Source organism: Symphalangus syndactylus, chromosome 7 (genome assembly GCF_028878055.3).
Source record: "Symphalangus syndactylus isolate Jambi chromosome 7, NHGRI_mSymSyn1-v2.1_pri, whole genome shotgun sequence".
NCBI lineage: Eukaryota > Metazoa > Chordata > Mammalia > Primates > Hylobatidae > Symphalangus > Symphalangus syndactylus.
This window is the reverse complement of record NC_072429.2, coordinates 40805656-40821539: the sequence shown is the minus strand read 5'-3', so window position 1 is coordinate 40821539 and position 15884 is coordinate 40805656. Positions and strand designations below refer to the sequence as shown.

Here is a 15884-nt window from a genome sequence, read left to right as displayed (position 1 = left end):
CCAGACATGGTGGTGGACGCCTGTAGTCCCAGCTACTGGGGAGGCTGGGGCAGGAGAATCGCTTGAACCGGGAAGCCAGAATGGTAATGGGGTAGCCAGGTCATAAAGAATTTCCTAGGTCATAATGAGGGGTTTGGCTTTAAGCCTGTTGCTGGGTTTTGAGCAGAAGAGTGACATAATCTTAGCTGTGTTTCACCAGAATCCCTGTATTTGCTGGGTTGAGAATAAACTACACAAAGGAAAAGGTGGAAGCAGAAAAACTAGCTAAGAAGATATCATAATCCTGGGGAGAGGTGATGGTGAATTGAACAAAGGTGTTAGCTTTGGAGGTAGGGAGAAATGGTTAGATTCTGAATACACCTTAGACAACAGGGTTTTCTAACAGATAAAATGTCAGGTGTGAAAGAATAGAGGATCCAAGGTGAGACCAAGTTTTTTTCCCTGAGTGACTGCAAGATGGAGTTGCCTTTAAATGAGATAGCGACTGCTCCATAAAAGGAGCATGTTTTGGGGTATGGAGGGAAGTAAAAGCTTAGTTCACAGCAGACTAAGCCTGAGATGTCTCTTAATAATCCAAGTAAAGATGTTGGTAAGCAGTTGAATATATGAGTTTAGCATTTAAGAGAGAGCTCCAGCCTTGAGATGCTATTTAAAGCCCTGAAACGAGATGAGATCATCATGGTGGGATGAGTTGTATCCAGAGAATGACAACGAGCCAGAAGCTGAAATCTTCAAGGAGCGAGAGGAGAGACTTGGAGAGTAAATGCTGACTGCAGGAAGGTGGAGTGGTGGGTAGTCAAGTCTGATAATATGAGTCAAAGCTGGGAAGTATTGAGGAGTGTGGGAAATGGCGTAGAACTGACAGTGAGGAGCAAGGAGGATACCTACCCTAATTTATGAACGGTTTCTTCCATGGCTTTAAAATGAATTCCCCAGAGCCCATCCCTACGACTAGGGCATTTGCTTATACATCAGGCCTTAGTCCCAAATCCTGGTTATACCATCAAAGACTCAATAAAATAAGAGTGACCATATGCTTAATCATCCAAATTAGGACACTTTTGGGCAGGTATCAGCTGAGACTCTCCTGGGAAAATCAAGCCGTGTGGTCATCCTAAATAGAGTGTGTGTAGAATTTCATCCCAGTGTATTTCAAGGCTCCAGTTTTCATTTCTCTCCTTGGCCAACGTTGGTCTATTGTGTTCTTGGGCAAGTCATGAGCATCTCTACTCACCCTTTCTGAATTGCCTACATGTCAGGCAACAGACAGAGTTTCAGCACAATAGATTGCCATTGAGTTCTCCCCTCACTCCCAGTTCAGGGAAATCTGAACATATGCAAATATTGAGGTGCTACTAACATTGAGGAATGGTTTTGTTTATGGGGAACCAACATTCTCAAGAAGAGCAAGTGCCTATTAGAGGATATGCTCCTGAGGGTTCTTAGGTGGCAGAGGATCAATGCTTTCACCGTGTTTATACTTTTTCCTTGATGATCTCTCTAATGCAAAAAAAGGCTCCCATCCCCACTAATCTCCAACATGAATGATATATACCCAGTCCGTCTATCTGTGTGCACGTGACCCTTGTTCTTAACCACCATTTCCTTGGTGGGAAGTTTACTTCTTCCCATGTCTCAGGGATGAATAATATTGTCCTTGTCAGCTGAGTTCCTACTACTATTAGCAAGTTTTGTGTAAGAACTGAGTGGATTGGGCTACATGTGCGAGGCCCCTTTCTGCTCTTTGATTCTCTGTGTTTGGGTCCTTTTCCCCCTAGCCTTTGTCTCCTGTTTATAGTGATGGCTCTTCACTGCCATCCAGCCCCCTTGGTGTATACTGCAGCCTTTTATAAAACAGCCAGGGCCCAAAGGTGTGAGCATTTGAACCTATGCTGTTACTAACATCATCACCTAATGAACTGAGCCAGCCAGAATTTGGAGATAAACTCGAGATTATAATTGACTAGAATGCTAGGATTTCAATTTAAGAGTCAGCAAGTGAGCCTTTCAGCTACCAGGAGAGGAAAAGGCTGTTGTGCTATTCTGTGGTCCAGCCCTCTGTGCCAGATGATGACACCAACCTGTCCAGCTGTTATTGACCACAACTAAATCTCTGCCACCATGTTGCCTCTTCCCAGGTCCTGGAGACTTTCATTGGCTCAGGTTATACAGAACATTTGTCAAGTTTTCCTCTGTCCAGCACCTAAATCCCCCTTTAATAGCAGCAACATCCCTTTGGGTCTCCTCTATTGTGCGTAGTCTTGGTGGGAGGCAGAGGTTTCCTTTCTTTTCAGAGGCTGAAGAAATGCAATCCTCCTCCTCCTCAACTCATCACCACACCTAAGGGTCAGGCTCAGCCAATATGACATTCCCTCTTGGGACTTGGAAACTTGAACAAGGGAGGAAAAGACGTGGGCAAAATTGAAGACCACTCAATGTGAGAGCAGTAGCCACAGCATATGATTGGACTCTTCCTGCTGCTGAGCTCCCTGTAGCCTCCTTGGATCTTGTTTCCAAGTCCTCTACTCTTCTTCCTTTCCTCCTATTAAATTCCCTTCTGCTCAATTAGCCAGGATCTTCCTCTTTCTTGCAACTTTCACAGACATATATGCCTACCTGGTGCCTTATGGGTGGAGAAAAGTGACAAATGGGCCACCACTTATTTGCCTTTAACTCTACACAGAGCTATACAAAAATTGTCAAGGTCCAACTGTTCTCCTTACTGGGAGGCTGCTGCCAGTGGTGGACATAGTAGAGCTGCTGTTTGTGATGCCCTTTTTGAATATTGGGCCAGCTCTTAAGGGCTAACATCCCAGTTAGAGAAAAGGACGCAGGGACCTGCACGGCGGAGCAAATCAGAGGCAACATCCACCCTTCCCACCTAAGCCCAGAATGCCTTTCAGTCTCTCCATCTGGAAAACAAAGATCATAATGTCTGCAGGTCTGGGGGTGTCATGGGGATTAATATATGATAGCAAAGTGTTTTGACATTGGAAGAAAGTGCTAGATAAGTGCTGAGCTTTCTGCCAAAAGACGTAGAGGCACTCAGTGTTGGATGGGAGACTTGGGATTCAGGAGTTCCTGGAATCCAGCTCAGTGCTGAGCACAGAAAAATGAGGTCACACCTTGGTCTATAAAGAGTCATTCAAAAAGGGGACTGATGGAATAAGGCTGGTGTGGGCCTAATTAGCTGTATTCTGCCCTTGCTGCTGCTGCTGCTGCTGCTACTGCTACTGCTACTGCTGGGAAAAAATTTGGAACTTGTCTTTCCTGTTGCCAATCCACTTTGCAGCATCCAACACCTTGAGGCCTCTGTTCAAAAGACAGGCAGATCAGTTGCACTCTGCCATGGAAGCCAATGCTGGAGATTTCTTCCCACTGCCCAGGCCTTGTCCCCAGAATATAGTCTGACCTCTCTCTAATGAACAGCCCTACTCGTTTTCACTGACTACACCACCATAGGGACCAGAAACAGGTTGACAGCTATAGGTAGAAGTCCCCTTGCTGCGAGCATCAGTTCCTAGAGCATTTGGTTGAATATACTTCTCGGACAGCATTGACCACAATTAAACAATGTCTTACTTATCTTCATACAATACTGGCTTGTTGTTAAACTACATATTACTTTGTCAATCAAAAGAAGGAGAGACAAAGAGAGAGAGGAGAAATGAGGGTAAATGACCCAAAGGAAAACTTGGAGGCATTGGTAAGAAGGAAACCACTTGGCATCTCTGTGCCAGGGTCTTAGTTGAGTTGGTTATTCCCAGGAAATTAGCAGAGGTTACTTAATCAACAGGGTGACAAGGTGATTAATGGACTGCTCAATAGGAAATGTGATGTTGGGAATGGATTGGTAAAAGGGCAAGAAAGGCATGTAAAATGACAGTCACTCCCCATGGAGTTCAGGGAGCTGCAGACTGGAAACAGTGGATAAGGGATTGTTGTTTCATAAAACTTTAATGTAATTCTTGAAAATCATAGCCCAAGGCTGAAGAATTAAAGTCTTATGGAGGCATGTGTAGGGCCTACCAGCTGCTTTAGTTCATTTGTTTCAGGCAGAATAAAGGACTTTTCCTGCCACCAAATGATGCATGCTCCAACTAGCCAGGAGGTGGTGTAGCTCACTGGTAAGAACAGAGAGCCAGCCTAGACCTGGGTTCAAGTAGCTGCTTGGGCAACCAATATAAGTCTTTGTTTTTTTTTTATTTATAAAATAGTGGCACTAAGAGTACCTAGCTTAGAGGACTATTGTAAAGAACCCATGAGAAAATATGGGCAAAGTACTTGGCCAATACCTGGCATACAGTAAGCCCTCTATATGTGTTAGCCAAAATGACGTGTCAGTGCTGAAAGCAGCATGGCAACCATTTAACAAATGTTTATTGATCCACAGTATATGCAGAGCACAGAGATATAAGTCATATGAAATCTCTGCCTTCAAAGACTTTGGAATTTGTGAAAAAGTCACTGACTCAACAAGAAATTGCCACCGTAAAATGAAATAAACACATACAGGATCTTATGCTCTGAGCTTAAGAGCTAAAGGGATGTGGGGTGAGGAATGACGCTCTCAGAACTGGAGTGAAAAAGGATGAAATTCAAGTCTTCTAGCTCCACCAAGGCCTTGATATGAGCCCGCCTTCCTTCCCTCAGCACACCCTCACAGTTATCCGGGTGTAGGGAGGTGGGGCCAACTTTAGTTGAGCCTGTAGTTCACAAAACGGGTGTGTATGGGTGGGAAGAAGGTGAGAAGTAGCCACATTTGGTATGTGGTTGGGAGCTGATAGGTTTTTAAATAGGACTCTTGACTGAACATTTTCTTTCTCTATTTCTTCTCTTAAAAAAAAAAAAAAAATGTCCAAAACCAGAAAGACCTCTAGTTTTCCAGACTCCCGGAGCCCTGGTCTCTATGCCACATGGACGTTATCCACCTCCTCTGTGTCCTCCCAAGGCAGCATTTCAGAAGGTGATCCACGGCAAAGCCGTCCCTTCAAATCCGTCTTTGTGCCCACTGCCATAGTCAACCCTGTGAGAAGCACAGCTGGCCCTGGGACTTTAGGACAAGGGTCTCTTCGGAAAGGGCGGAGCAGCACGAGAAAGAGTAAGTGGTGGCAGAGAGGTACGTGCCTAGAGCTAAGTGATGGGGGGATCTGACCCCGGGGTACACAGGATGCTTTTTTGCAAAAACAGGATCTTGGCTTTAAACTAAGCCCCTGCAAAGGGTATGATACAATTCCCAAATGATGAGTTTAGTTGAATGAAGTCATACCAACTCAAGGTGATGGCCCTAGGTTACTTCATACATGCTTGTTGAATGACTGGGGTGATGGCAGCCCTGAGTGCCAACATGTAATTAGAACATGGCCAACGTGGACACTGGCTCTTATTAAGACACAGTGATGAAAGCATTTGCTGGGTCAGTGCTTCTCAAACTGTACTCCAGGGAATCCCTCAGCGGGTGCCACAGGAGAAATGGAAGAATGGGGTGGACGGGCGGGGCGTGGGAGTAGGAAATGAGGATTAAGGAGGCAGTGGTCAGAGCCCCGATTCCCACCATGTTATTTAAGTAATGAATGCATAGAACTTTTTTAAAAAGGTTTACAGTATACAAACTGGACAAAAGCAAATCTCCCTCATATCCTTAACCCTGAGTCCCAAGTTCTCTTCCATAGATAGATAGATGGAAACCCACACACCTGTTAACCATACTCACTGCATTGTTCTATACCTTGCTTTTTACCATCATAACATCCACATTGCACACATGGCAGTACACACAGATTCTTAAGAACTATGCTTTTTTCTCTTCACATAGTGAACTTCTGCATAAGATTTCCTTTTCAGGCATTGTAAAAAGTGTTTGAAACCCAATTCTTCTACAAAACATCAACATTTTATTTTCTTATACCTCTGTAGAAGAAGACAACAATCCAAGCCCAGAAAATATGATTTATTCTATGTTCCCTGAATTAAACTAAGCTCTGTGATCTCTATAGATGAATTAACATGAAAATGCAATATGATTGGTCAAGGCAGAAGAGTAACATGTGGGACAATACGCCCCTTTTTAAGGAAAGATCCCCACTTAAAAAGAAAGCACATATCTTAGCTTCACTGTCCAGTGCGTTCATCTGACAGCCTGTTTGACCACCAATCCCATGACTCTGGGCACTTCATTCCACTCAACTGTGCCTCCTTCCATCACCTTCCTGTACCCCCCTCCACCTCTCCCCACAACACACGCACACAATAAGTAATCCCACCACAACAGCCTTGGGAAAATGACTAACTTCTTCTGCCTTCAGTTCACTCTTCTGTAAATGGGAAATAAAAATTCCTACCTCATCAGGGTTAACTTAATAAAACAACCCATATATGGCTGATAGCACAGTGCCTGGCACATAATAATCTGTCAGGAAACATTAGTTTTTTTTATAGTTTTTTTTATTACTATCATTGCTACTACAATCAAGATCATTTTTGGTCCATCCAGAGCATGAACTCACTTAAGGTTGAAAGGCTCATACATAGCTGAATGTGTGTGGCTCACACCTGTAATCCTAGCACTTTGGGAGGCTGAGGTGGGAACATCACTTGAGCTCAGGAGTTCAAGACCAGCCTGGGCAATATAGTGAGACCTCATCTCTAAAAAAATTAAAAGAACAAGCCAAGTATGGTGGCACTTGCCTGTGGTCTCAGCTACTTTTGGGGCTGAGGTGGGAGGATGGCTTGAGCCAGGGAGGTTGAGACTGCAGTGAGCTACAATCTCCTACTGTACTCCAGTCTGGGCTGTTAGTGTCGATAGATAGATAGATAGATAGATAGATAGATAGATAGATAGATAGATTTAAAAAAGGAGAAATGTTCACACTCAGGCTAGACCACTTAGGTATGCAGAGTTGCATCCTGAAAAAGCAATTGCTCACACTTTCCTTAACATACTCCCTCTCCACCTTGGCAAAGTCTTGATTGGCATGGAGCCTCGACTGCTTGCATTGTATGCACATGTAATAAGAAAGCATTAAATTTCTTGGAAATTAGGAATTGACAAGATAAATAGATAAGGCATAAAGCCAATTTTTCACACATTTACAAGAGCCTAAGGACATGTCTGCCTGGTGCTGCTTTGACTTCCCAGGTCCCAGAGGCTTTCTCTTTCTCTCTTTTCCCAAGGTGAGGCTGGCAAGCTATCAGTCTCTCCATGGCAAAGAGAAATGGCAGGAGAATTGACTGCATGAACCTCACAGGGCGGTCAGTGGAAAAATAAATGTCTAAACTGAAAGGGTCACACTTATGTAAATGGTGACTGGCTTGCTTGCAGCAACTGAGGACACCAACTGTGTTTAGCGAGTGTCCTGCTTTTCATGTACACATCTGGCTTGATGAGAAGTCACGATGCAGACGTGGCCTTGGCTCAGACCCTCTGTGCTGGACACAGATGACTGATTCAAACTCCAGTCCGTGGAGTGTCACAAAGGACTAACAACGCTGGCTGGGACAAAACCTACAGCTCTCTAAATGCTGAGGGACCCTTATGGAGAAATGGCCCAGTGTGTTTCTCAGGGGTGTCTCCTCCACTTCCCCACAGAATGCAATGAACTTCTGATTCCCCAGGTCACCTACAGGATATATGTCCAATGGATGGGGATCTCCTGCCCTCCAGAGAATTTGAGGGGAAGAAATGACCTTTTCCTGAGACAGGACCATCTCAATTTAAAAGAAAAAAAAAAAAAAAGGAAAAGAAAAAGAATGAGCTCAGGAAGGGACCTTGCATTTTTAGGATATGTGATCCTTTACCCAAAAATAATGATAGCTAACAAACAAGCAGCATTTATCACATTCCAGGCACTATCCTGATACTTTGCACACCAAATAGAATGCAATCCTCGCAGCAGCCCAATGATATACTGTTATTATCTCCAGCTTACAAATGAGAGAACTGAGGTGCAGAGAGGTGACGCGACTTAACTCATCCCAGGCTCTCCAGGAGGAGGTCTGATTCCAGATCCTCTGTCATGAGACATTGCAAAGCCCATCCTCACAGCCCTAACTGTGGAATAATCTTTCCAAATTTGCCTTTGTCTGCTGTTGTGCTTGCCTAGCACTCACAGTGATTTCCACTCACCCTTTCTCCCTGCAGCCCCAGACAAAAAGCAACCCCCACCCGCCACATGCCTAAAGCTTCTGTCAAGATTTTCACAGCTAGTCGCTGGGCAGAGTTTTCCTCTATCCTCCTCTCTTTCTCCTTTTCCTCTCTCTCATTCTTCTCGGTTGCCTCTCCTTTGTGTTTCTCAATTTCTTCTATTTCCTATCTCTGATTCTGTCATTTGTTTCCTATTTGGTCTGCCTGCCTCTGTGTCTGCTTCACGTGTGTGTGTGTGTGTGTGTGTGTGTGTCTGTGTGTGTGTGTGCACGTCTGTGTGTGTGTGTGTGCGCGTGTGTGTGTGTCACAAGGCAAATGGAAGCAATATACCTTCTGACAGCCCCGCTACACACACACTCACACACACCATTCAGCCAGAGAGATATTTGCCGCCAGCATCAGCAAACAGCACTAAAAAAAGAATAAGGTCACCTTTGAAAGACCCAGAGAGAATGTGAGTGCAGTCAGATTAGGAAAGCGCTTGTCTATTCTGGGATATCAGGAAGCACTGCTTACCCAGCCCCACCCAACCTACTGCCGGCCACCCCTGCTGCTGATCTCTCTGTCCTATAATTCCCCAGATGGATCCCTGCAGAGACCCCTCCAGTCCGGGATCCCCACTCTCGTGGTAGGCTCCCTCAGACGCAGCCCCACCATGGTTGTTCGGCCTCAGCAGTTCCAATTCTACCAGCCACAGGGGGTCCCCTCCTCCCCCTCGGCCATGGTGGTGGAGATGGGGTCCAAGCCTGCCCTCACGGGGGAGCCCGCCCTCACATGCATCAGCAGGGGCAATGAGGCCCGGATCCACTCCGCAGCCAGCTCCCTCATCATGGAAGACAAAGAAATCCCCATCAAGAGTGAGCCTCTGCCAAAACCACCCGTGTCTGCCCCACCATCCATCCTGGTGAAACCAGAAAACTCAAGAAATGGCATCGAAAAGGTAGGATCAGAGTGACATTGGGGGCCCAACTCTTTCAATCCCGTACTATGCGTAGTGTCTCAGCTTGGAGATTTTAGTGTTGGTGAAGAAGGAACCAAAATTGCAGCCTCGAAAGAATCCTCACACATAACACTCCTCCTCCCCAACTCCTCACCGAGCCATGGCCAACATCCCCACATCACCCACGCCCTCCCTACATGTGTTACTGATTCGCCTTTATGTTTCCTGAATATTTTATACATCTTTTGAGACCCAAAAGTGGCTTGAAAAAAAAGCATGACTTTGGCATTAGATGAATCTTGCTTTGAATTCCAGCTCTGCTGCTTGCTAGCTGGGTGACTTTGGTCAAAATACTTCACCCTTCTGAGACATTTAGTTTGTGTAATCTGTAAAATGGAGGTAGAAAGAGTAATGGCCACACAGTAATGGAGTGGAGATTAAACGAGATATGTGAAGTGCTTACATAGGGTTTGACACATAATTATGCATTGTATAAAATAAGCAACTGAGACACAGGATAATGTAAGTGACATCGAGGTCACACTGAATGATAATGACTCCAACTACCTTATTGTGACCTCTGTGGCAGACGTCAGATCTGTTAACTTCTAGTCCAGGACATTTCCCACTAGAAGACATGAGAGTTTTTGTAAAAGGCTTATGTTCTCAATAATATCCTTGAAGCAGGAGGAATGGTGGGAAGAGAAGACAGTAAGAAAGTTAGGTGATGCTTATTGTTGTCTTAATTTATAGAACATCACCATCATCACATCATCGCCATCACCACCTCCCTCACCACCGCCATCAGCATCATTCCACCATCATCGTCCATTCCCCTCAGAACGGAAAGAGGATGCGATTCCCCCATTAGTTAATCAGTTACCGAATACTAACAAGCTGGCAGGCACTGTGCTGAGTACTTCATGTGTCCCATCTACTTAATCCCGACAACAACCCTCTCAAATAGGCATTAGTTTCATCCTCATTATAAAATTAGGAAATGGCAGCTCAGGGAGTTAAAGAACATTACCCGAGACCGCACAGTTGACACATATGTGTGGAGTAGAATCCAGATCTGATCCAAAACTCATGCTCTTACTGCTAAGCTATAAGCTCATAGGGAAAGGCATTGGAAAAAGCATTGACTAATATAAAGGTTGGGAGTTCTTATTCTGAATTATAGAAATAATTCGGAGTTTTCTAGGCCCCAGTTGCCCATTACTCCAAGCTTTTAGATACAACTATAAGCATTTTATAAATGCCCAGACCTTGGCTAGATATGATGAGGATCAAAACATATGAAGAAACTCAGATCTTAGTGGGGGACACTAGGGTTGCATTACATGGAAGAAAGACATCATTCCTAAGCAGTACCACAGAACACTTTATTAGGCCCTAAGATAGACACTGGCTAAAGCAAGTAATGTACCTATAGATATCTGGCCAATATATAACAGGCTAGGAGAGGTGAAAGGAAAGAGGAAGAGGGGGAATTGGCATAAACTGGAGACCTTGCATCTCATATAAAGGGGGCATTGCTTCTCAGGTCCAGCCAGCTGTTGTCAGAATGAGGCATAGGCCCAGTGTGCCAGAGCTTTGATTTTTTTTTTCAGAGACATATGAAATTCTGATTTTTATATGCAATCTCCCAATTTTTATATGTTGGCAAGTCAATCAAACCCTCAAACATTCTGCAGGCTAAATTCAGTCAGCAGGTGTCCAGTTTGCAAACTGTGCTCTAAGGATTTATAAGACCATTATGGAAATCTCTAAATGGAGTCATCAGGAGAGAGGCCTCAAAGAAAAGGAAAGCCTTGAGATTGGCCTTAATAGTAGGTAGAGAGGAGAGAGGCAAGGTAAATTTCTTTTATCTTCCAGAAGGGATCATACCCTCTTGCCTCAGGCTGTTTTCATAGGCGGTGGCCTACCCTATTTCGCCCAGATAAGTCCTAATCCTTTTGTGGTTCTCAATTTAAAGCCTCTGGGAAGGCTTCCCTGGCTTCTCCACTTCCAGCTGAAGTTAGATGCTCCTCTGCATTCTCAGCATCTTGTACTTCCTCCATCGTAGCACTTGACACTCATCGTAGGCACAGATATTTGCAGAATGAACACATAAATGAGGCATTTCAAATGGGGACAAGCATGCGGAAACAGATATCTCCCACCTCACCTGTGTCCATTTCCTCTCCTTTGTCTTGCAGCAAGTCAAAACCGTGAGATTTCAGAATTACAGCCCTCCTCCCACCAAACATTGCACCTCCCATCCCACCTCCGGAAAGCCTGAACAGCCAGCCACCCTCAAGGCATCCCAGCCTGAAGCAGCATCCTTGGGCCCAGAGATGACCATCCTATTTGCCCACCGAAGCGGCTGCCACTCCGGACAGCAGACAGATTTCCGGAGAAAGTCAGCTCTTGGCAAGGCCACAACCCTGGTGTCCACTGCCTCAGCCACGCAGACCGTGTTTCCCAGCAAATGAACCTACGGGTGGCTTTTCCTAGACCCCAAAGAGGTGAATTGCATTTAAATACAGTCTGCCTCCACTGAGGGCATCCTGCCATTCTTTGGGGACTTGAGCATGGGTCCTTGTTCTTCTTATTTCACCTCCAGGAAAGGAAAGGTGGGAGCAGGAATTCCTGCCCCGGGTGGGAGGATAGATTGTGTGGCCTTCCAAACATACAAACATAATGATTTGATGCCGCAAGGCTCGCTTACTCAGACCAAGGAGTGAAAAATTGTCGTGCCCATTATGGCCCAGCATGGAGTATGTGGCCTCTTGTCGTCCCCGTGTTACTGTGTAGAATTTCTATGGTGTCCTAAAGGGGGCTGCAGCAGGGGTGTGACAACGGTAGGATTGTTGGCATTGCTTCTTTGACCTTACAATGTCCTCAACAAGCATTAAAACAACTTCTGCCATCTTCTGGGGCCTGTACACTGGCCACTAGTAGCTGCCATATCTTTTTCCCTCTGTAAAGTCATAATCCTGGCTGCAAAGGGAGAATTTCTGCAAGGGGTTTGAGGTGGATACTCTGAACCTTCTGAGAATAAAACTAGGAGTCATCTTCCTGAGTATGCGCCACTTAAGAAGGTCAGAGAGATCACTGAGTACCAAATATCAAAAGATTATCATACTTTAAGCTTCTCGATCCGTTTTCCCACATATAATCCTATGCAATAGATAAGGAGAAAACATATGGCGGTGGATAGGGCCATGTATGGCATTATGGACAATTAATTCATCCTGGCTCTATAGTGTGACTTCAAGAAAACACAGCGTGCTTACAGACAATCTTATATGGGGTTAGGGTTTAGATATATAATATGACTTCAAGAAAGCACAAAGTGGGCCAGGTGCGGTGGTTCACGCCTATAATCCTGGCACTTTGGTAGGCCGAGGTGGGCAGATCACTTGAGGTCAGGAGCTCGAGATCAGCCTGGCCAACATGATGAAACCCCATCTCTACTAAAAATACAAAAATTAGCCAGGCGTGGTGGCGCACGCCTGTAATCCCAGCTACTCTGAAGGCTGAGGCACAAAAATAGCTTGAACCCAGGAGGCAGAGGTTACAGTGAACCAAGATCGTACCACTGCACTCCAGCCTGGGTGACAGAGCGAGATTCTGTCTAAAAAAAGAAAAAAGAAAGAAAAAAAAAAGCACAACATGCTTAAAAACAACCTTATATGGGGTTGGGGTTAGAATCTACATTTGGATATATATTGTTTGCATTGCAACATTCCTGACTTTCCCTGCTTTCTTCTCACTTGGGGCAGATGAGCTGTTTCACCCACAAGGCAACATCAGTGCGAACATGGCAGCCCGAGGCTGGGGCAGGAGTGCTTCCTAGGGGAAAGCTGCTATAAAAAGGGTAGGACAAGGAAGGCTGGAGAAGAAAACGGGGGAGAGGAGAAGGAGAACGAGGGGGGGTAAAAAAAATATGGAGGAAAGAAAGTAGGCATAAGAGTAAGAGTGAAAGAGGATTGAGGGAAAGCACACAGGAAGAGGCTAAAGGAGACAAGGGGTGGGGCAACCTTACATTCCCCGACAGGTGAGGAAAGAAGGACAGAGCCTACGATGAATAATGGGGCAAAACTAGATGACCCCGCTAAGATGGAACTGACGTGAGCAAGACCAGCCAGGCAGAGCCTTGTAATCAGGGTAGAGGAGGCATCCCAGGAAGCCGAGGCAATGCTGTGAGACAACCCATTAATTCTCATTAAACTTAATTGTTGTGATTTAACATTTATTGCATGCCCATCAATGTGGGCACTTCAATGCATAAATAACATTTGCTACTAAGGGTGGGTGTGAAAGAGAGAGAGAGAGAGAAAGAGAGAGAGAGAGAGAGAAAGAAAGAAAGAAAGAAAGAAAGAAAGAAAGAAAGAAAGAAAGAAAGAAAAGAAAGAGAGAAAGAAAGAAAGAAAGGGAAAGAAAGGAAGAGAAAGAAAGAGAGAGAAAGAAAGAAAGAAAGAGAGAGAGAGGGAGGGAGGGAGCGAGGAAGGAAGGAAAGAAAAAGAAAGAAAGGAAAGAAAGAGAGAGACAGGGAGGGAGCGAGGGAGGGAGGGAGGGAGGGAGGGAGGGAGGAAGGGGCATGTCTAATTAGACCTTTACCCTAGATAGTTCTTGAAGGTCCTGGGATTCAAAACATGTATCTTTTACATACCCACTCATACACTCGGCAAATGGAATTGTCCAGAGACTATTTCCAGACCTTAATAAAAGAAAACAAAACAAAACCATACTCCTCCCATAAAATATTTCCATTGTGTCAGACCTTTGCGGCTGGTAGAGCCAACGTGACAGCACATTGTTCTAGCTATCTCAATCACGTTTGGGTCCATATCTCACAAACTTTGGGTCAATATCTGACGTTTGTGGACCCAAACAAACATGAGATATTGACCCATTAGGTCCACAAAATCAACATGCCCAAATCCATGCCTGATTGAACTAAATATAATAATCCAGATGGAGAAATGATATAAAGTCATAAGGACTGGGAGGCATTGTGTGATTTGTCAAAATATAAGTACCTATACCTCATCTTTACCCAAAAAGCACTCTCAATGAGTTTAGCCATGTTTAGCAGTCTACTCTACACTCAGAGTGGCACAGATATGGCATGACTGGATGACCAAATATTTAGTCTATTCCTCAGTAGCAATGTATCCAGTTAATTTTTAAGTTTTGTGGCTGACAAGCAGGGTGCTTAGATGGAATGGAGACGTCCATGCCTTCCAAATGAAATGAAATATTCTTCCCACCATCTATTTATTATCTCTATGGGATAACCTCTCTGAGAGATGCGAACAACTCCAAGACTTGCCACCTCCACTCCCTCCAGCCTCTTCACCCATGTGTAGCATCAAACTCACCCTCTCCCAAAGCAAATCCCATCTTTGTGGAGTTTTAAGAGGATTTGAAAGGGGCAAAGGATGTTTTTTCCAAGTAAAAGTTGGCTTCACTGGCAGCTTTAACTCATTCATCCCACCAACATGCTTTGTAAATTTATTGTTTTATTTTGTGTAGAGATGAAGTCTCACTATGTTGCCCAGGCTAGCCTCAAACTCCTTGGCTTGGCCTCCTCATGCCTTGGCCTCCCAAAGTGCTGGGATTACAGGCGTGAGCCACCACATCCAGCCCCAACATGTTTTTAACATTTACTGTGTGCTAGACACAGCAAGGAAGATGATAAACACATCCCATCATGTAATTTCCACCATATCCCTGTAAGGCAGGTAGATTGTCCCCATTTCAGAGCCAAGGAAACTGAAGCTTGAAGGTTAACCACAGATGATGGCAGAGCAAGGACACAGTCTCAAACTGTCTGACTTCAGAGCCCAACTTGGGACTTGCTGCATGAACCAAAAACCCATCCTTGACTTCAGGATGCTGACTCTGAACTGCCAGGAGGCAGCAGAGTGCATTTTTGGTTGCAAATGCGAAAGAGCCTAGAACGCTCTGCTGCGCACAAACACAATTCAGGTCTTCATTTACCACTTTCTGACCATGGGATGTCAGGCAAATTACTTAATCTCTCAGAGCCTTGTTTTCTTACATGGGAATAATACAGTATAGTGCCAACCTCAATGGGCTATTATGAGGATTATCTGAGGTAATGATACAAAGTGACTTAAACAGTGCTGGCATCATGAACACCTAACAAATTTTAGACTGAGATGTTTTTAAGCAAGCAGGCTGTTGAAATTTCAGGTGAAGAAATTCTAACAGAAGGGCCTGCCCGGGACTGTGGTGCTAAAAGGAGACTGACACAGACTAGTCTTGGAAATCAGAACACAGTCTAAGCTGAGTCCTGAAGGAAAAGAGAGAGTCAGATACACAAAGTGGTGGGAAAAAGGGTATTCCGAGCAGGAAAAGATCTTCAGCCTTTGGTTTAAATGTAGCAATGGACCCAAATTCACTTAATACTTAGAGGAATTTATTCCCTTGTGGAACATTCCAGAGATCCCAGGTAGAACCCCAGCCCCTCAAGTCTGAAGGTGAAAATTCCATCCTGTGAGAGCATTACCCCTCAACTAAGGTTCAGACAGTCCCTAGGAAGAGTGCCCCTTTACCCTGTGGTCAGACTCTGGCATCTTGGTGCTATGAAAAGTGCTAAGAGTAGGATTTGATTGGGGGAAGACGGGACACATCTGAGTAGAGAAGGCAGGTCATGCCCAGCTGGGGACATACTCTGAGGACCATACCTGAGGAAATGGTCCCATTGAACAGCATCAAGATCCTTACTTAGGACGTGGCTCCTTCCCTTTGTGTGTGGAACCCGCCTCACCTCCTCCACCCTTC

At 44.9% G+C, this 15884-nt stretch overlaps 1 protein-coding gene across 6 annotated transcripts in view; it reads left to right on the top strand.

Moving 5' to 3' along the window:
- Positions 1-15884, top strand: part of SH3RF2 (SH3 domain containing ring finger 2) — a 146339-nt gene that overhangs the window by 115857 nt on the left and 14598 nt on the right. For 2 of the 6 annotated variants that reach the window (XR_008658891.2, XM_055285788.2), the window contains exons 7-9: positions 4869-5119; positions 8725-9083; positions 11285-11593. Coding sequence is in view for 5 of the 6 variants with exons in the window: in XM_055285788.2 (XP_055141763.1) it covers positions 4869-5119; positions 8725-9083; positions 11285-11560 (886 nt within the window). In the remaining variant the exon portion in view is untranslated. Of the gene's footprint in view, positions 1-4868; positions 5120-8724; positions 9084-11284; positions 11629-12853; positions 13267-15884 lie in introns of those variants that run through there. The other 4 variants (XM_055285789.2, XM_055285790.1, XM_055285791.2 and 1 more) reach the window with 4 other exon arrangements.